Source organism: Lepisosteus oculatus, chromosome 19 (assembly GCF_040954835.1).
Source record: "Lepisosteus oculatus isolate fLepOcu1 chromosome 19, fLepOcu1.hap2, whole genome shotgun sequence".
NCBI classification, from domain to species: Eukaryota; Metazoa; Chordata; class Actinopteri; order Semionotiformes; family Lepisosteidae; genus Lepisosteus; species Lepisosteus oculatus.
Window position 1 is genome coordinate 3,080,463 of NC_090714.1, and position 20,692 is coordinate 3,101,154.

General features: G+C 49.1%; 1 protein-coding gene across 1 annotated transcript; it reads right to left on the reverse strand.

Annotated features, from left to right (window-relative positions):
• Positions 1-824: 824 nt before the first annotated feature.
• Positions 825-20,371, reverse strand: vps35l (VPS35 endosomal protein sorting factor like). The gene is made up of 30 exons (XM_069180793.1): positions 20,302-20,371; positions 19,019-19,118; positions 18,612-18,779; positions 18,346-18,468; positions 17,769-17,793; positions 16,160-16,236; positions 15,558-15,686; positions 15,105-15,189; positions 14,548-14,604; positions 14,350-14,446; positions 13,618-13,665; positions 12,948-13,041; positions 12,128-12,328; positions 11,957-12,003; positions 11,575-11,686; positions 11,043-11,159; positions 10,591-10,644; positions 10,304-10,384; positions 10,001-10,063; positions 9,677-9,762; positions 8,569-8,649; positions 7,541-7,604; positions 7,344-7,442; positions 6,691-6,768; positions 6,343-6,457; positions 5,411-5,550; positions 4,417-4,582; positions 3,792-3,910; positions 2,868-3,014; positions 825-1,578 (listed from the first exon to the last, which is right to left on the reverse strand). The coding sequence occupies exons 1-30, from the start codon at positions 20,316-20,318 to the stop codon at positions 1,480-1,482; spliced, it is 2,889 nt and encodes a 962-aa protein (XP_069036894.1). The 5' UTR covers positions 20,319-20,371; the 3' UTR covers positions 825-1,479.
• Between the last annotated feature and the right edge of the window lie 321 nt (positions 20,372-20,692).

Sequence of the window (20,692 nt, forward strand, 5' to 3'; positions counted from 1 at the left end):
AACGGACACTAAAAAAAGTCGGAAACGCATTTCTGCCATCCAAAAAAAAAGATATCTCGCAATTACAAGACGTTCATAATAATAACAACGTTCATTTCCTTGTATGGACAACTTGGTACATTGTGCAATGACAGTCCCTACATTTTTAGGTACCGATAGCTTTACTTGAACTGTGGCTTTAGTGTTGCCGTCAATATGCAACGCTGCCCAATGCGCACAGATCTGCTTTCCCCTGGGGCTTATTCAAGATGAAGTGTTACAGTTTGCACCTTGTACCAGTGTGTACCTCCCGTGAACACAGTTTTAACCATCAGGATACCAACACACATTCTCAAACAAGAACGGTGTGCCCTGGAATCGATTATACTGCTTAAAACTAATGCTAACGTAGGAATGACATGACAAGTGTGCTATCGCGTGATGATCACATACAATATGCGATAATGTACTATCCCGTTACGGGACAGCCGATTATCAAAGTGAAAGTCGCCGTACATGGTCACATGATTACCCAAGACGATACTTGAAGCGACACAAACGCATCACTAATGCAGTGGGTTTAATTAATCGTTTGTAGGGGGGCCGGCTTCACAGAGCTAGGTCCATGCGCTCAGAACCTTCTTTGTAACGCACACTTCTCTGCGGAGATGACAGGACACTGGAAATATATATTTGCTACCAAATGTGACAAAAATAAGTTAGATATTGCCTCTGATATTATTTTTTTTTACCTTATTTAGTTCCTATTCCTCTTAAGAATATTGTTTCCTCCTGTCACACTCCGGGTATAATCGTGAGGAAGTAACAAAATCACTATAACAATATTATTAGATATTCTTATATTTGAAGAACAGGGATCATTACAGTCACAGACACTGCATGTTCTTTTGCTTTGTGGTGAAACAAGCTGAAACCCTCTAATTCTTTTAAATGACCCTCTGCGGGGGGGGGGAGCCTTTTGCATTTTCCAGCTGGTAACTCCCGTCGTTACCAGGAGAAAAAGCCAAGTGGCCGAGACAGGGCTTCCTCTTTCTAAATTTGGCCACGTCAAAAGCGAGGGGAAGAGCAGAGCCTGTTGTATTCAAATGAGCAAAGCCCAAGCACTGTGCTTTCTCCTCGTGTCCCCCACCAAGCGCCACACAGACAATAAGCCCCAGCTCCTTCTTTAACAGGCCAGAGAGACCAGCAAGCCCCATTCCAGACTTTCTCCTGCATTTACATGTCTGGGTTCCTCATTTTGATACGGCTGGGCTTCTGCAAACCTCTCACACAAATGACCGCACAGGTCGCCCTTCAAACCAGCCTCCCCCTGATTACCAGAAAACGACCAAGAAACATCTATTGTTATACTATGTGTTTCCCTGTTTGCAAGCTATTCTTCCATGAGTTCTCCCAGTCTGGGGCTGCCCACATGCAGGCAGCCTGCGATGGAAGTGCAGTCTGTGATGGGATAGGGACGGGTCTGGAGGGGGCGTTGTTTCATGTCCTGGTCTGCAGGGGGAGCCGCAGGGCCAGCTCCGAGAAGTGGGCCATGTCCGGCTGGCGGCTCTGCTGTTTGATGAACTCCAGCGTGCGCACCTGTGAGGAATAAAGAACAGGCCGATTCGCACGCGTCTGGGAAGAACACAAGGAAATTTTATGACAAGAACAGGCCACTCAGCGCATCACAACTCTCCCATGACTCTAGTGGGCAGGTGAAAGACTCCAGCCATTCCAAAACAATTTCAAAGCGTGGATACTGGGAGGATCCCAGCACGTTAGACACCATGTAGTGGCCAAGCTGATTAATTCATACATGAGCTATTCTCCGATTTCCCAAACTTGTCTTCTCATTCTGGAACATCGGCACCAACTTGCAGTTGGCACCAACTCAATTTCAGTCACGTAACATTTCACAAAACTGTTTTTCTGGTTTTGTCAGGGTATTTTGCTCTATTTATCAAACACGTTCTGTCATGAAGTAGAAGTGATGTGAACTAAAAGTGGAAGATTATATGATTTGTCAGTTTTCACTGTGCTGGAGTAGAACTGGGAGTAATAGATTAAATAAGAGATGGTTGGATCCCAAAACCACAGCAGCAGTTTCTGTGTTTTCATCTACAGTATATTTCTTCAAGTGGTGCATCTATGAAGCAGTGATATAGCCTCCTGGAGGTCTGAATGGTCTTTCATTTAATCTATGCTAAATAACTGCTTAAACATAATTCATTTTTTCATCCAGTCGCTCTATAAAACGTGCAGGAGATTGGCTCTGTAGTAAAAGGAGAACACTGCACTCCTGTGTGCATGAGTGCATGCGCAAGCGTGTGTGGGCGTGAGCGTGTAAGCATGAGTGCGTTTGCACAACTGTGTGCATGTGTGAGCCCATGTAACTGTGTGCACGTGTGCAAGTGTGAGCGCATGTAACTGTGTGCACGTGTGCAAGCGAGCGTGTGTGAGCGTGTGTAACTGTGCAAGTGTGAGCATGTGTAACTGTGTGCATGTGAGCGTGTGTAGCTGTTTGCACGTGTGCAATCGAGTGTGTGTGAGCGTGTGTAACTGTGTGCACGTGTGCAAGCGAGCGTGTGTGAGCGTGTGTAACTGTGCAAGTGTGAGCATGTGTAACTGTGTGCATGTGAGCGTGTGTAGCTGTTTGCACGTGTGCAATCGAGTGTGTGTGAGCGTGTGTAACTGTGTGCACGTGTGCAAGCGAGCGTGTGTGAGCGTGTGTAACTGTGCAAGTGTGAGCGTGTGTAGCTGTGTGCATGTGAGCGTGTGTAGCTGTTTGCACGTCTACAATCGAGTGTGTGCGAGCGTGTGTAACCGTGTGCATGTGTGCAAGCGTGAGAGTATGTGTGCATGAGGAGGCCCCGTCCCGCCGGGCTCACCGAGGTCCGCGTGTCAGCGAAGCCGTGCCTCTGGCTCAGGCTCCACAGGTTGATGGCCAGCTGGTTGAGGCGGTTGTTCCGCAGGTCCGCGTGAGCCACCAGGCTGCTGAAGAGGGAGAAGGCCAGCGAGCTCTGCCTGCGCAGGGTCTGAAACACACACACGCGCGGGGAGCCGTGACACGCACATGCCTAGCACAGGCCGTAAACAAAAATCTCAAGCAGCTACAATTTCCTCAAGGCCTAAAAACAGGACACAGTTCTGGGAAAGGGGACATAAAGGACTCATTTTCCACATATCCCCAGGAGAGGAGGAATAGCCCTCACTGCTTTCTCTACTTCCCAGGAGTAGAAGGAAGAGGAACGTCACTCTGCAGAGCCAAGAGCATCTTCTGGGGAGGTATTCTTATTCTGACTCTGGGGGAGGGGACAAACACCCCCTGTTTGCTGGTATTCTTCAGTGGCTAGGCCTTTGAACATCACGGGACGACCAGATCATTCTCCATTAAAAGGTGACAATTACTTGTAGGCCCTGAACACGCCAATTTCTTTGTCCTTGAATATTAATATTTAAAAACACAACTTTGATTTCATTAGCACACATGGAAATATTTGTGCATGTTCAAGATGTTGAATAAGAGTGCTGGGCTGATGGGTGTGGAAAGGTCTGTGATAAAGCATCGTTAAGAGACCATAAGAACATAAGAAAGGCTGAAAATGAGAATATCTGGGGTTTAGTTAATTGATTAAGAGGTTCTCATCCAGCCATGAGTCCAGGGCTTCAACAGCATGGCTGGGTAGCTTGACCTCTTTGCATAAAGACGTTGCATAGAGAAACCCCTGTTCTGTTTTAAAAGCAGCCAATCAATCCAGATGGGTGGCCTGGGATTTCTCCCAGCGGATGTGTGTGTTTGGCACCAGGCTCACCTCCTCTCTGCCCAGGGTCTTCAGGTGGTCCAGGACCTGGCCGATCAGAGTCTCGCACAGCTTGTTGATCTCGGCCACAAACTTGGGGTCCCCCCCATACAGCGTCTCGTTGGAGTCCACTGCCCGGGGGAGGGGAGTAAAGAGCCACACAGTTAAAGAGGCGTACAATTTCCCAAACACCACACACAGGGGTAAGAGCTCATCGTCTCAAACGAGAGGTATGACATCACCTTTAACTCAATCTCCCTGGCGTCATCACTGGCTGCCAGCGGCCAGACTTGAGTCAAATTAAGAGTCACACAGCCCCTGTCTGACCTTCGTCTCGTTTCCCTTTACGTCTGCATGGAGTTCGAATGAAAATATACTAGCTGCGTTTTTCAGAGACAGAGTTCCGGGTATTAAAAGCAAAAAAAGGGGGACGTGCGAAATCTGGACATCTCAGGGGTGGAGGGGCAACCCCCAAACCATCAAGCCTCGTAGTGAGGAGGTCACACTGCGTCTGAACCCCAAGACCAGCTCAAACCCGAGGCCCCTCCCCTGATACAGATGGAAGACGGAGCGCATAGCTGAAGATCTTGCCCCCCGCGCTGGGGCTACTGTAAGAAGCGTCACAAAGCCCCAATACCTTTGGGAACGCAGTAGAGGTAGTTCTCCTGGCTGAGCGCGGCCAGCAGGTGTAAGGCGCTGATGTACAATCTGACCTTGGCGTCGCTGTTGTCCTCCCAGGTGTAGTCCTGGATGATGTTGAGCAGGCCGCGCACCAGGTACAGCACGCCCTGCTCCGGGTGGTCCTGCCCACACAGACAAGAGGGGGGGGCACGCTCAATTTCTAATGGCAGGAACAGGCCACCGCAGAGCTCGGATCGCATGAGGAGCCTTGAGCGATACTCCACCTTAAAACGGCCGTGAACCTTCTCTCGCATAAACTTACTGGCGCAGAAACTCAGAGGAGCCAAGACGGGCAACTGTTCTTTGGGAAACGGGTTATGTAAATTCCAGTGAAACTGCATATCCTTTAAACTTCCCCCTATATTTCTATATACTTCTTGTCTGTTCTCCCTGTGTTCGCATGGGTTTTCCCTATGGGTGGGTGCTGTGGTGTCCTCCCACAGTCCAAAGACATGCCGGTAGGATATTGGCGGCAGAGTAAACTGGCCCTGGTGCGAGTGTGTGTCTGTGATTGTTTGGCGTCCTGGTCAGGCTGCTTGCCAGAACAGGCTCCGACTCCCCCCCGTGACCCCAAATTGGATGAAGGGGTTAGAAAATGGATGGATGGACTTGAATTTCACGTATTCTTCCTCAGCAGATGGGGCTTGCACACCACAGGAAACCCGAAATCATTTGCGGTTCTGAATCGGCTTTCATTGGAGTCACCGTTTTTCACTACAAGTAAATCGAGGAGAAGAAACTGCCGTCGCCTCATCCAGCGGGCTTGTTGTGTTTCCCAGTGGAGCAAAACGCCGTCACGTTGAATGAAAAGTCCACTGAGATACAGGCTCGGCTTTGGAACTTGGAAAGATCATCTCCTCACGCCAGGCTGACAGCCGGATCGCCTGTCCGGTCTCCCTACGGCACACCCTGGGCCGGAGCAGACGGGCGGGGGTGGGGGAGGCACTCACCGGGACCACCAGCAGTGTGGACAGGAAGTTGTTGATGAACTCCAGGAGGAAACCTTCGGAGGACCTCAGCTTCCCGTCCACGCTGAGCGAGCGCGGCACCTCGGGCAGCAGGCTGACGGAGGCCTTCAGGAAGGCATCGGCTGCTCCAGGGAGGGGGGACAGGAGAGACGAGACGAGGGGGTGAGCCTGCTGTAAGACGCGGCTCAGGACCGCACCTTCACAAGGTGGTCACTCCTATACTGGCCACAGTGCCTGCTGATCTGCTGCTTGAGGGACTTCCCTGGTCAGTGGTCAGCACCCTTCACACTGACCCTTTCACTCTCTGTACACCATCCTGCAGAGCTCCCACAGTGCCCAGAAAGAAATAATATTAATGAACAATTCCTTACACTTATATAGTGCTTTTCTGGACTCTCCACTCAAAGCGCTTTACAGATAAAGGGGACCCCCCCCCCCCATCACCACCAGTGTGCAGCCCCACCTGGATGATGTGACGGCAGCCATAGTGCACCTGTACACTCTCCACACCAGCTATCAGCTATCAGTGGGGAGGAGAGCAGAGTAATGAAGCAGGTCATAGATGGGGCTTACTAGGAGGCCATGATTGGTAAAGTCCTGGGGGAAATTTGGCCAGGACACTGGGGTTACACCCCTACTCTTTTCGAGAAACGCCCTAGGAGTTTTAATGACCACAGAGTCAGGACCCCGATTTTACGTCTTCGCTTTCTACATTTGGCAAGGGGTCAAAAATCTTTCATCCTATTGCTTCTTTGTACTAATCCGTGAATACCAATTCACACATCTCGTTGTGTCGAATTTTCATAAAAAGAACATTTATAAAAAGAGCAATGGGTGCACTTCCTAAAGCTATACAAAATGTTAACCCGTGGTCCTGTGTCGCTCTCCTGCGTTACCCAGTGCGCTCTACTTACCCTGGGAAAGACACTGGTTGGCCAGCGCCACCTGTCCGGAGAGCAGGTAGAGGTTGAGCCGACTGAAGATGCTGGTGAGGGAAGGGATGGTGATGAAGCTGTAGGCAGCACAGGCCTGCGGAGACAAGCAGCCACTGACTGTCAGCATGGAGCCTCGGCCCAGTTAAAAAAGCAGTGGCAATTTCCTGGCACAAACAACACGTCTGATCTAAATTAAACTAACTTCGGTCCTGCAAACCAGCTGAGCTGCACATGCACAAATGAATGCAGAAACGCTCTTTTTTTTCAGCCCGTTCCGCGGCGAGACCCCAGAAGCCACCCCACGGCCCAGCCGTACGCGGCACCAACCCTGACGAAGGCTGCAGTCTTGCGGGAGTGGTTCCCTCTCATCACGCGGCGCGTCTCCATGGCCAGCTGGTTCACCGTCTGCGGACAGAGGACAACGCCGTCACATGCGCACAGAGGTGTACACGCACGCACAGAGGTGTACACGCACGCACAGAGGTGTACACGCACGCACTGCTACACGCACGCTCTCTCTGTACCCATGGAAGCACAGGCAGAAAAAATACTAAGACGGGATTTTCAAATCTGCATGAACAGAGCTTTACACTAATTAATACAAAGGTCTCGTCACAAGGACTTTTTACAATTTTGCATCTTCTAAAAATGCTAAATACGAGCAAATTACTTGAGCTCAGAGGCTCAACATGCTATAGCTTATCCCATCTTAATTCTGGTGGCATTAAGAGGACTGAAACATGTAGTATTCCACATATTCCCACAACAGGCACAGCTGGTGGACATGCCGGGAAAATTGCAGTGGCACGTCTGCAGAGGCCTGTGCCCTTAACCTGTGCTGTCCCCTAGAACAGACCCAGACATACATAAAATCAGATGAGTCAGAAGTGGGATGTCTGCATTGAACAACACAAAACTGTCTCCCCACCCGATCATGTATGAGGCCCCCCCCCCTCAGTGTCGCCCCCTGCTGGACTCACGTGGATGAGCTGCACCATCACGGGCTCCAGGTTACAGAAGGTGGCGCGGGCCTCCACACAGAAGCTCAGCTGCTGCTCGAAGTCCCGGCCAAACGACACCTGGCAGAGAGACCCAGGCATGGGGTGAGCGGGGGACAGTGCAGGCGAAGGCGCAGAGCCAGTGAGATGCACTGGCTGCCCAGAAAACAGGAACGCACCATTCGAATGAAGCCATTGATCAGCTGGGCCAGGGACCTCTTCTCATCATCCAGCGTCAGGGCACTGCAGGGGCACAGAGAGAGTGATCAGAGCCCTGGGGCACAGAGAGAGTGATCAGTGCCCTGGGGCACTGCAGGGGCACAGAGAGAGTGATCAGAGCCCTGGGGCACTGCAGGGGCACAGAGAGAGTGATCAGAGCCCTGGGGCACTGCAGGGTCACAGAGAGAGTGATCAGTGCCCTGGGGCACTGCAGGGGCACAGAGAGAGTGATCAGAGCCCTGGGGCACAGAGAGAGTGATCAGAGCCCTGGGGCACTGCAGGGGCACAGAGAGAGTGATCAGTGCCCTGGGGCACTGCAGAGGCACAGATGGGGAGATAAGAGCCCTGAGGGACTGCAGAGGCACAGATAGGGAGATAAGAGCCTTGCACCAGACCTCAATGAACTAGTGAATTCTGAGGACTGCAGGGCCTCAGGGCTCTTATCTCAACCAGACTGGGTTGAAACGGCCAACATTAAAAATCATTCTTCACACCCTGCGACAGTGCAGTCCTTGAGAATCACAGCCCTCCAGTTACAGGACACTTTAAACTACGACCTGCACACAAATCTACAAGCAGTATTGAAGCTGTTCATCTCAACAGCTAAGTAAAAGCTTCAAGGAACATTTAATCCCAATATTTGTTTTAATCTTAGGGTTAATTAAAGTTGTCTAAGGTCTAATCATTACTTACAAACTTCTCGGATGTTTTGCAATCCAGAGACCCTTGTATTTGTGCTCTACTTCATCCACTGTTGCGCCAACAGCAGACAATCAAGAAAACTAATCCTGATGCCAAACAGCTCCGTTTCTTTAAACGAACCCGTGAGTCTATTTGCAAAAGTTCAAAGCCGAGCTCCCAGAGTGCCAGGATACTCCCCAGCAAACATGAGAATGACAGAGAAACCAGAACCTAGCAGCTCGACTTTTGGACAAATAAAACATGCAGTAAGTCTGCATATGGACGGCTGAAAGGATTTGGCACTTACTTGACGGAGTCGTGCATGGTCTTGCAGACGTGCAGGAGGGCGTTCAGGATGACCGGGTCGCGGGTGGGCTCCTGCTGGCACCTGTGGGCACAGACAGGCTGGCACAGGCTTGTGAGGCCCTATCACGCACACCAGGCTGGCAAGGAGCGAGCCAGACGCATAGACCAAGAGGCCAGGTTGGAGTTGGAGCAGACAGGAGAGAGGCAGGAGAGGCAGAAGGCTCAGGAAGTCGAGGGAGAGGAATCATGAGGAATGAGAGGAAAGGAGAAGACGGAGCGGTTTTTGTGCTGTGCAGAACCTACATTTAATTCATTTCTCAACATGTGAGATTATCCGTTTCTTGTTTTCCTTATAAAGGTCTCGTTTTCCTTATAAGTCATATATGTTAATTCCATGTTTTAAAGACAGTTCATCATGCACACAGCACAGGAAACACTCAGACATCTTGATACATCAATCCCACTGATGGGCTGTTACTCGTACTCTGAGGGATGTGTCCAAGTTTAAAATTTCAGTTCAGGGTAAAAATGCCGACTCTGTATTGTTGATAAAAGAGCTGTCATGCAGAAATGGTGATTAATATGGGGCCATTGCAGTGGAATGGGTTCATGAAGCTCATGCACAAACTCAACATGAAAAGACTGCTTACAAACCAGAAGGTAAAATAATTTAATTTCAGTCAGGTATGGGACCCCTAGAGACAAATCTCAGTAGCACCAAAGACACAAAGTTGTAGATATATAAGACACCAAAGACAGAGGGTGAGATATGCAAGATACATGGAGTGAAAGGAAATTAAAATTGTTAAGTAAAGGAAGGGAAAGAGATGTAATAAGGAAATGAAAAGATGAGAAAAATGTATTGAAAGTAAAGATGTCCTCCAAAGTTGGGGGGGATGGAGGGAAAAAAAAGACGGTTCATCATTTACTCTCGTCCTGCTTGGGCATCAGTGAAACCCACCCGTTACTTGAGATGGGAATCCGAGCGCGGTTTCGGACAGGAAACACGAGGGAGGACAGGCGGGAGAGGGATACAGCGACGAGAAAGGACGGGAAACGATAAGCAGGGGAATCGAACTGAACTGCTAGATAAACGGACAGGCACAGACCTGATGAAGACCTCCATGATGGAACGGCACACCTCCACCCTCACGCTGTCCTTCTGAAACATGTCCAGGAAGGGCAGGAACCTCTCCTGTGGAAAGAGACAGCCTTCTCACCGTCCTGTCCCACCTGCCCCTACCACAGTACCCCCCAACCCCTACCTTCTGTAAAACCAGGCTTGTCCATCTTCCATTTTCATGCTCCTCCCATTTCCAGCTCCCCCAATAACTATCGTGCAAGCAGATCTCATCCAGCTTAAGCCTTCATGGCAAAATCCAGCCACCCATACCTCCTTCTCAGCTCTCCCACCAACATCCGGGTCAACTCACCATGGAGAACAGCACAGAGAAGTCCTGGAAGTATGTCAGAATCTTCCTGATCACAGACTGCAGCTGAAAAGCACAACACACAATTAGCCAGCCTGTCTCTCCTGGGGCTCGTGACCGTGGCTCTAAAAAAAGGGCAGAAGCTCATAAAAGAATAAATTTAGAATCTTTGATGATCCTCCAACTACACTTTGACCTGTGACCTATGACCTACAGGCTGGAACACCAGTGCTTGGACTGCACTATGACCAACAGGCTGGACAGAGCAGCCCTTGAACTACACTTGTGACTTGAACTGCAGGTTACCTGGGGGTAGGCATCTTCAAAGGCACGGTCAGGCGTCATGTGTTTGATTATGTCAGAAAGCACCGTGTTAACCTCCCGCTTCTGTGAGACAAAAGAAATGCAGAAAAATGATTCTGGTTCTGTCAGACACACATTTTTAAATGAGGAATATTTTGTTTTTAAAAAGCACGGAATATTCAGATAACCCTATATCACTACACAATTTAATCACAAAGATACCGTCTCTTTCTGTAAACCTGAACTGAGACACAAGACAATCTCCCTCCACTGCCCCCTAGTGGACTCACGGTGAAGTGGCGGCAAGTGAACTCCACCCAGATCTCTGCACAGTTGATGTAGTCCTGCCGGGAGCCAGACCGGATGAAAAGAAAGAGGAGAAAGAAGAGAGAGCCGTCAGAAACACCCCCTCCCACAGGGTCTCATAAACCTGGCCTGAGCCGACACTCATAACCCAGGATTAAACAGACGCTGCGGCACTTGGATCATTAGACAGCGGTCTGATGCAGTGATCAGGGCATAAGATGTGTAACTGGGGAGTTCTGGGTTCAAATCCTTGGTGGGGCACAGCTGTTGTACTGCTGAACATGGTGCTGCAATCCGATTGCATCAGCAAAATGCCCACCTGTACAAATGGAAGTCACTCTGCTTAAAAGCATCAGCCAGGTACATTACTGGCGACAGGTTGAAGCAGCACCAGCGAGCCGTGGTTCAGTTCATGCGTCTCGGTGGCCGTCGGTACCTGCGGGCTCCGCAGCTTGGTGATGACCTTCCAGGCCTCGTTCAGGATACCGAGCCGGTCCGCTTCGGGAGGGTCCGCGCTGGCCAGGCTGCGCCCCAGCGAGCCGAACAAGAGGTGCTGGCGGGGAAGGAGGGAAGAAACGGAGATGAAGGTTATTCCATAAAAGAAAAAGGCAGAGAGAGATTATTCCGGTCAAGATTTAGGCTCTTAAACATGCAGGAGGGCTGAAGGTTCAGGCAATGGAAGGCCCAGTCCGGACTACATTTCCCATAAAGCCGTGGGGATTGAGCTGCTGCCCTAAGTCACCTGACCGACCTGCCGCCCTCTTACACACTACATCACAGATCAAGAGGCCACGTTGGACTGGACTCTGAATGGAACACGCCCCTTCACATTTCCTGGTTCTCTGTAGGTGGATTTCATTCCCTGCTGAAAAACGTTGTCCGTCTTCTACTCATAAGAAGCTGTGGACGATATGAGTGATCTGTATGTCCAGATTGCGGAGGGGGTGTGAGTTTTCTGGCGGGATCACCTTGGGGAAGCCGGCTTCGTCGCACTCTTTGATCATGCCGATGAAGTCGGTGGCTCGGGCAGCGACGAACTCCGGCCGGAACGCTGACATCACCGAGTTCAACAGCAGAGCACTGTGGGGAGGAATAGCTCAGTGAGACCAGGACCCTGTTTCCCATTGGCTTCATGCCTCAACACAAGCGAACAGCACGCTTAAACAAGTGCAGGTGATTTTATTGCCACAGCCACAATAAAAAAAAGAACAGAAAAAACCAGAAAGGGAACTAGTGTCCTGTAAGTGCACATACCTCACTTAAGAAAACCTTTATTGCTTATAGCAGACACCACTTAAAAAAGCTGAAAGCCATGAGGAGGACTACAAAACCAAAGTACAGGAAACCTACTTGTTCCCCAGCTGCTTACACCTCTCCATCATCTCCGTCAACAAGGCCTGCAAACAAAGGGCAAAGTCAGAGGTCATCCTGCCACTTTTTAAAATAAATGGCTGCATGTCAACCCGCCGTGCTGTGGAGCGCTTCCTGAAGACTGTGCAGGGGTGCGGTACAGAACAGTACCTCGGGGGCCCGGTAGGAGACGCACTGCAGAATCCAGTGCACGGCGGGGGAGTAGAGGATGAGATAGGCCGGGATCTCCACGTGCTGCAGCAGCAGCTGGTTCTGCACACTGTCGCTGTGGACCTGCTGGAAGGTGGTCAGCAGGTCAAAGAAGTTCCTGTTGAGGCTGTCCTTCAGGTGAGGGGAGACCTCCATGCCGATCTGCGCGAGAAGAGAGCGATGGCAAATGACCAGGGGAGCAGACATTAGGAGCTTTGATAGGTTTGATAGGTTGGTGGGGGGGCTTCCAGGCGGCTCAGACAAGCAGGACCCTCGTTCATAGTGCTGGCTGAGCTCTGTGGCTCGGACGGCACTAGATCAAGACTGCATCATGTCAGCAGAGAACCGCAGCTGAGATGTTATTCTGCCCATCCAGCCCATTATTATTCAGTACTGAACTGATCCCAGGATCTCTGTTTCTTGAAAGGAGCCAGGGAATCAAGTTTAGCGAGGTGGCTGGGCAGCTTCTTCCAGACTCCCACCACCCTTTGAGTAAAGAAGTGCCTCCTATTCTTGGCTCTACAAAGCTAATTATTAAGCCAAGGTCCCCTTGGCTTTCACAGAATCAGCTACCCCCATGACTTCCAGCACAGCACAGGTGAGTTAGACACAATACCCCTTTAACCAACACTAATTATGCTTTATTCAAGGATGGCAGTGAACGCCTCCAGACCCTCATTTTGGCCAGGGCTCGGGGGTGGGGGGAGGGGGGGGGGGACTCCCACAAAGGTGTAGCAGGACAGTTCCAGGCAGGGGGAGAGGAAGAGGGAGAGAGTATTACTCTGCACAGGTAGGCCCGGGCGTAAACAGCCACCAGCGGATCTCCGATTCCCCGAATCATGGCCGTGAGCCGTGGCAGAGTCTCCTGGATCCCACTGTGGGAGAGAGACAGGGATGATCAGCACTGGAGACAGCAGGCTGCTCTCACACAGCAAAATCATGTCCACCTTGGACTTTGCTGTAGAGTGGGCTGGAAAATCACTTCTTTCCAAAGCTTTGAAGGTAAGAGACAAGATAAAGCAGTCCAGTTTCCTTGACCAAAGCCTGACCAATGCAACTGGACGACAAGAGACAGACCTGGCTGCCCAGAGAGGACAGGCTCAGTGACCACAGCCTGGCCAGAGAAACTGGACACAGACAGACCTGGCTGTCCAGAGAGGACAGGCTGTGCTCCCACTAAAAGCAGGGAGAAGCAGAGGCAGAAACAGAGACATGAAATAAACAACTTAGGACATTTTTCCTTCAAATAAATCAAACTCCAAAATCCCCCACACCTGCCAGAATCAGAACAGCTTCCAATCCCAGTGGGAGAGAAGGGAAGAAACTCAACAGAGCTGCAGCCCAATATGTGACCTCCTGTCACAGCCCGAGGAACAGGCCTTTTTTTATTTTTCTGTTGCTCTGGCAACACAGTACCTCATCGGTCATGCCAATACAGGAAAGATACCCACGCTTTCGAGAGGAACCGGTGACACTTCAGGATGGCGGCCTCCACATATCTGTCAGCGCCGTGAAGGAAAACCAGTGGAACCTCAGTGCACCTGTGGGCAGCTGAAAGACAACCGAGAGCCTAGCCAAAAACAAAACTTCAGAAACCTGCTGTTTTTACAGATTTTTACAACTTCAAGTGAAGATTTAAAATCCATTGACCTATGGTTTAAATATATATGGAAATATATAGAGTCCTGGGGCAGTACAAGTGCTATAATTTTATTTACTCCTGTTGACTGACCTTAAGATAAATGTAGGGTTTTGCCAAGGAGCATAATAGTTTGCAAATGTGCAAAGTTTGAAGTCTGTGGTTAGTATTGCTGCCTGGGACCCTGGGGTCAGTTTCAGACCCGGGGTGCTGTCTGTGTTGAGTTTGAATGTTCTCTCCCTTTCTTCCAGTTTCCTCTCACAGTCCAAAGACATGCTGGCAGGTTAATTATCTTGTGTAAAATTGGCCCTGTTGTGCGTGTGTGTGCGTGTGGGAGCCCTGCAACAGACTGGCCTCTCATCTGGGGTATATCTTGCCTTGTGCCCAGTGCTTTCTGGGAGAGGCCCCAGGTGACCTTGAATCTGGTAAGAGTTTATTGATGATATACAATGTTCTCCCAAACGTATTAATGGCTGCCACTGAGAGGAAAGCCTGCTGTCAAGGCAGTGAGGGTACTGGATGTACATCACAGTGTCAAGGATACAGTCGAGGGATGAGCTCTCGGATGGAGGCAATTTTGAAGAACCAGTTGAGGCAGGTCTCTTTCGCCGTGTCATTAACATCCTCTGGGGAAAAGGACTCTGTAAGGAGGAAACCAGGAGGGAGGAATTAAAAAGACAGAAACATGGCCGCAGACAGAACCTCAGATACAGACAAACCGTTACCAACGACAGGCCCTCACCTGGAAAGGTCTTAGAGTCAGAACACATGGTCCAGATCCTCTCGTACACCAGCCGCCCTGCCAACGGGAAGAGAAATCCCCACTTGAATTGGGTGTGTGGGGGACAAGAGAAACGAGAGAGGGCTTTCAAATTGGAAAGCGCCTTCAGTTAGCACCCGGACGCATCCAGAATTGAAAAAAAGCCAATACAAAATGAACACAAGCGAAGAACGAAGGCCGCCAGCCGAAACAACAGCAAAAAGGATAATAAAATAACAACCGGCAATTCCATAGTTTGAAAACAAAAACAAACAAACAGAGAAAGACAACCAGGAGTCATCAAAAATCCTTTCTCTGGGAGCTGTAGTGACATGAATCAATTATGTTCTTGTCTGGTAACTCTCATGGTTCTTGGAGGATGATGCCAACAGATGGCCAATGAAATCTACCGGCTACAAGGGTGTCTTTCCTTCCAATACTTTCGGCGCCTTTGTCGTACATCTGGAAAAATACGACAAGTTTGAAAAGAAAACCTTTGGCATAATCAAACACCTGTGGACCGAGCCACACATACTCACCAAAAGTATCCAGGATGTCTGTGATCAGCACAAACTTGCTGGGATAAAACTGGATCACGGCGGTGTCAGAGAGTAGCTTGGAGCACTGCAGCACAAACACACACACAGACAAATTATACCAGGAGTTTCCTGGGCCGTATATGCAGAAGAAACCCTCAGGAACCTTTGGACACCGATATCAAATAATCACTTATTATCACTCAGTTGACTTAGTAATTTCATCACATAGAATACAGAAGATCTAACAACGGTCTGCATGATCTGCTGTGTTGAAAATAGCAAAGCTGAAATCCTGTATATTACTATAATTCGGAATTTACCCTACAGGTTGAGTCAGCCTCTAAATGGAATCCCAGCTGTGTTAGATTTAGGTCAGTCATACAGACAGAAACAGACGCAGTGCGTCACGCTGACAGACAGCTTAACAGACACAACCAGCCCGCGTCCCCACACCTGGATGACGATCTTGAGCGCCCTGACTTTCTGATCTGAAGCCCAGGCCTCCTTCAGAGACTGGTTGAGCTCCTCGATGCGGTTGACGTAGTCTTGCTGAGAGAGGTTCAGCATCTCCTTCTGCGAGCCCTGGAAAAAAAAAAACACACAGAGATGAGGGGAGACGGCGCCCAACATTCTCCGACAAGAGATCCCCCAAATTCAGTCCAACCCGCGACGGTGCTGATTTAACAGGCCGCTCGGAAGAGGAATGGTTTTGTCGCTTGATGTCAAAAACCTGATGTCACGATCAGCTTTCTGCTATATCTGCAAACCTGGAAAGCTGAAGTTTTAGACTCGACCCTTTGGTTTTAAAAACAAAATTATTTTTTAGCATAGGCACCATTGCTAATTCTAAGCCAGGTTGGGTTCATTCTAATTCCGGGTTCCCAAATGCCATAGGCTCTCACTGGTGTCCCTTAAACCTAATCTCTCCATTCTCAGTCCTTGAATCTGTCAGGCTGAACTGACAGAAGTAACCTTGACTCAGGACCGGCCTGGCTGGTTCTGAGAAAGACCAGGCATCAGTTTTGGAGAAGAATAACAAAGCAGGAAAAACTCACCTCCTCCAGGTCATCCAGCTCCTCCAACCGAGTCCGCACTTTCTCCGACACCGCTGAGCCAGGACTGGGCGCCTTCCCTGTCAATCACACATTCAGCTCTCAGTGACCCGGCCTGCTAGCCCAAGGGGCTCCCAATCCTGGTCCCGGAGGATCATCCACCTCCCGGTTTTCCTTCCAGCCCAGCTTCATTAGATTTTTAGATGGTTTTGGCGACAAATACTACTTGCTAACTCTGCACGCAGATGATGTCGGAACATCTCTGTGGTGAAAGGTCTGCTGCTCAACCTGTACTTATGCACTTGGACATCACATCACGTTCGTCATCCCAGTGACTAGTGAGCAGGAATGGCTGCTCCCGTGAGCTCTCACTCTCGCCCGCGGGGAGACCAGGGCTTTGCCACAACGTGGCGACTAACAGTACTTTCACAAAGTTCACGATTTTGTGCTTCATTCGAAATGCGGGAAATTGTTACTCTGCCGTCAACGCTTCTATTTTGTAACCGAGATTTAATAACCGGTCTGAGAAACTGGGATTATAGTTCCCCTTGAAGGGTTCAGTTGTGTGACGCTGAGGCCTGTGTGCCTCCAGAGCCAGGACTGGGAGCAAGGCTGATGTACCACAGGGTTACTGGGAGGGGAATTTCCTCCAATAGGCAGACACAATTAAAACTGTACGTGCACAACAGGAATATACCCTAGAGTGTCCGACAAACAACAAAGAAAAAAACCCTCCACGCACCTCCAGCCTGTACAGTTTTAATTCTGCCTGAGCTTCCAGTATCACAATTCGCACAAGCAGTAATTCAACCTAATTCACACAATTCTTTGTAAAATTATTACAAGGGAAAACAAAGTAGCAAAAGTGAAACACGTAGTTAACTAGGGAGAAAATGAAATGGTCGTAGTTTTCACAGTACTGGTACTCATGCAGTTTACCAACTGGCCAAGAAAATAAAAAAACAATATTCATTATGAAATTTAGCAGGTAGATGTAGAAAATTCCCCCTTGTGAGGATAACTGTAAAACTATTCTCTTGCTTAACAGAACCAGATAAAATCCCGGGGCTCTGGAGAGCTGAAGATCAAAGCCCTGATCCTGATCACCACCATCACGTAGGAGGTCACAATTTGTTTCCACAAAGTTTAGAACAACATAGTTATCTAAAATCTACGCACTATTGAGGACCAGAGATTTCTTCACTGCACATATTACACGTTTGATTCCTCAAGAATAGACAGGTGTGGCCTGTCCTTAGAACAAGTGACCTACAAAACTCACTGGACTGGGATTCTCCCGGACCAGGGGTGGAGACACTTATGACTATTGGATTGATATATGGATTTTCTGATCTTAAATTGTAATTTCTGTTTAGATTATACTGTGTTCTAACTACAATGGTGCACCTGAAGTTGAACGTGAAGAAATGCAACAAGAAAGCACATACAATGGATCAGCTAACAGTTTTTAAAGTTGTTTTTCACAATACCAAGCTTCTGATCCAATCAGTCTGTTCATCACCAAGTGTTTCTCAAGCCTTCTAACCGCAGCGGCGGGGTTAAAAAGCAGATTCTCATCAACGTATGTTACAGATTACAGAACTCTTCTCACCTTTGTCCAACCCCATGAACAAGTTCTGAGAAGAGGACACAGAGAGAGAGAAATAATCAGTGAGACATAACAAAATCCAGCACTTTTCAACACAGCAGCTTAGGACATGAAAAAAAAACACAGTAGGGAAAGACCATTCTTGTTTTGAGCAGGCTTTACTTAAATGAGCGCATGCTGCCTCATGCTGCAAACTGAATTCATCTAAGGCAACCCTGAGCGCAAGGCAGGATACACCCTGGGCAGGACGCTATCAGACATTACAGACAGAGGCCAGATTCCTTAAATGCTGTGCTTGATCAGAACGTGCCCCGATTTCTTCAATGAGAATGATGGGGACTGAACTGCAGTTTAACATTTTATCTGGAAGAGTCATGCCAAAGCTTTTAAGTTCAATGGCATACAGCCCAGGAAAAGAAAATGCATAAAAAGTCCCTTCAAGGCTATATTGCCTTTTCACTGTAAAGGAACTACAGCAGACAGGGGACATTTCCTGAAGGAAACACTGATCGTTGGAAACGCTGTAGCAGATGCCAAGCAGGTGCCCGGCCAGCGTCTGTGCCCACTGGCGCCCACTCACGATGGAAAGCTTCTCAGTGGTGGTGAACCTGGCCAGGATCTCGCTACGCTTGGTCGCCCAGGGCTCAAAGTCGATGCCCACGCCTTCCTCCTCTTCCTTTTCCCGCCTCTTCCTGCCAGATTCCTAAGGGAAGAATCCACGAAAACCGATCAGCCCCCGACGCCGCCCACTGCTCGCCAGCAGACAGGCAACACGGTCGATCTCAGAGTCTCGGAGCCGCTCAGGCCCTGCGGGTCGCGATCTGGCAGCGTGTACTCGAGTCTCACCCCCGACGCGGTGGGCACCGACGCGTCTCCGGCGGCGGCAGCGAACATCGACAGGGGGTCAGTGCCATCCAGCATGGAGCTGAGGGGGTCCGGGGCCGAGCTGGAGGAAGACGAGGATGAGGAAGAGCTGCCCTTACGGCCGGGCCGTCGCGTCCTGGTGTCCGTCACCTGCACGGATACAGACACAACCGGAGACACTGCGCCTTGTAAAAGCAAGCTAACTGAGCTCCTTAAATGAGAGCGGAAACCTTTCAAAAACTGGAGGTTTTCTGCCTCCAGTTCCAACAACACACTTCTTTCACTCGTGATCAGTGAAAACAGGGCTGTATGTTACAGACACCCGATTCGGTCAGCTGGGGGTCAGTCTGGGTGTGAAAGAGGACCCCTCATCGCCTGCCGGGACTCACTGTGATGGGCTTCAGTGGGTGGTAGTCCCCAGCCTCGACTGGCACGGCCCCCAGACAGCCCGCCGCCAGCTCGGCTTCATAGGGGCGATTCCTCGAGTGCCTGGAACCAGAGAGAGGCGTCACATCCCGCCAGCAAACCCGCACACACAACCAAGCCGTCAAGACCCCGTTCAAGACGGCTTACATTGTGGCTCCCAATCCTGGTCCTGGTGTCCAGCTCCAGGTTTTCACTCCAGCCGAGCTTGAGTACTTCACTGAAGCCGTAACCGAACTAACGAACCTGCTGCTTGACTGAAATACTCACCAGCTTTTTGAGGAATAGCGGCCAAAATGCCAAGACCGCTAACAGCTAAATATCGAAGCGATGTATTTAAAACAACTGCCAATTAAAACGTTGCACCTGAAATCGGTAGTTTTACTGCCTCTTCATATGGAAGGCATTACAGAACCAGCTATAGCTCTCTTATGTCGAGAGAGGCAGACAAGTGAAGGGACAGGCACATATTTAAAGTCCTGTTGACATATTCTGCACGAATTGTAATGCTTATTGTTCAGCATTACACTTACAACATTAACATTAATATCTAATGAGGCTGACGGACTGCTGCAATTGGCCAGACAGAAACCTATAATGAAACTCAAAATTTATTTAATTCTGTAGTGGTATGGAGAGCATTTCCATACGGTGTTAGCAGTTCACAGTCCACATACAAATACTACTCCCTCGTCATACTATAATTTTACACAGATGCATGTCCTTAGAACTGCTTAAAGCTTGTACATAATTATGACAGTGTACAGTAGCATTGGTAGGAGCAACGATAATAAAAAAAACATGAACGGTGCAGTGCATCAGGAGTTTTGGCTGAAACGGGATGTTAGGTTCGAGGGCGATCTTTACTCCACCGAAATGTCCGAGATGTGTCTATAGATCGCCCCGAGGAGAACCGTCCATCAGGTCACATGATCACCGAAAATACAAAATACACATATGCACACTCAAACTGATCCACAGACGATCATAAAAAAATTAACTTCTTTTATTTGTTTTTAACCTTCATGCTAAAACATGATTGTCGCGATCTGCTGCATTTAACTCAGAACTGCAGTTTACATGTATTTTTTTATATTTCTGGTGTTTACACATAATACCTGAAAAATGTCTAACAAGGAACTTATGTTTTTTGGCAGCATCATTGAAAGTCTCTGGCTCTGTGTTATAAATTATCAGAACAGTGAGACACAATCTAGATCGATTAAAACCAGCAAAACTGTTTCCTTACCACTGTACTGCAGACATCTTCGCAGTCAGGTGACTTCCACTAGGCGTCGAAGTTCAACTTTAACCTTTAGGCATTCTGGGAAATGAAGTACGAGCTGTACTTCCTCTGTGTCTGGAGAAAAGAAACGCCCCCGCTGGAACTGGACATCTAGGCATGGAGGGGGCGAGTTTCAAATGCTTTGTTAGCTTCCCTTCGAAACCTGTGCTTCTACCGTTTCCGTACAAGTTTATTTGCTTGAAAAATTCCTGACCTGTAGTTTGTTTTATGTAAATACCCGGTGTAGCTGTTTGGTTGTGCACGTATGCGACAGCAATGAATGTCAAGCACATCCCGTTTCTGTTAGCATGACCTGGGAACTTTGACACCTTGATCTTGGAGTCGTCAGGCGTCT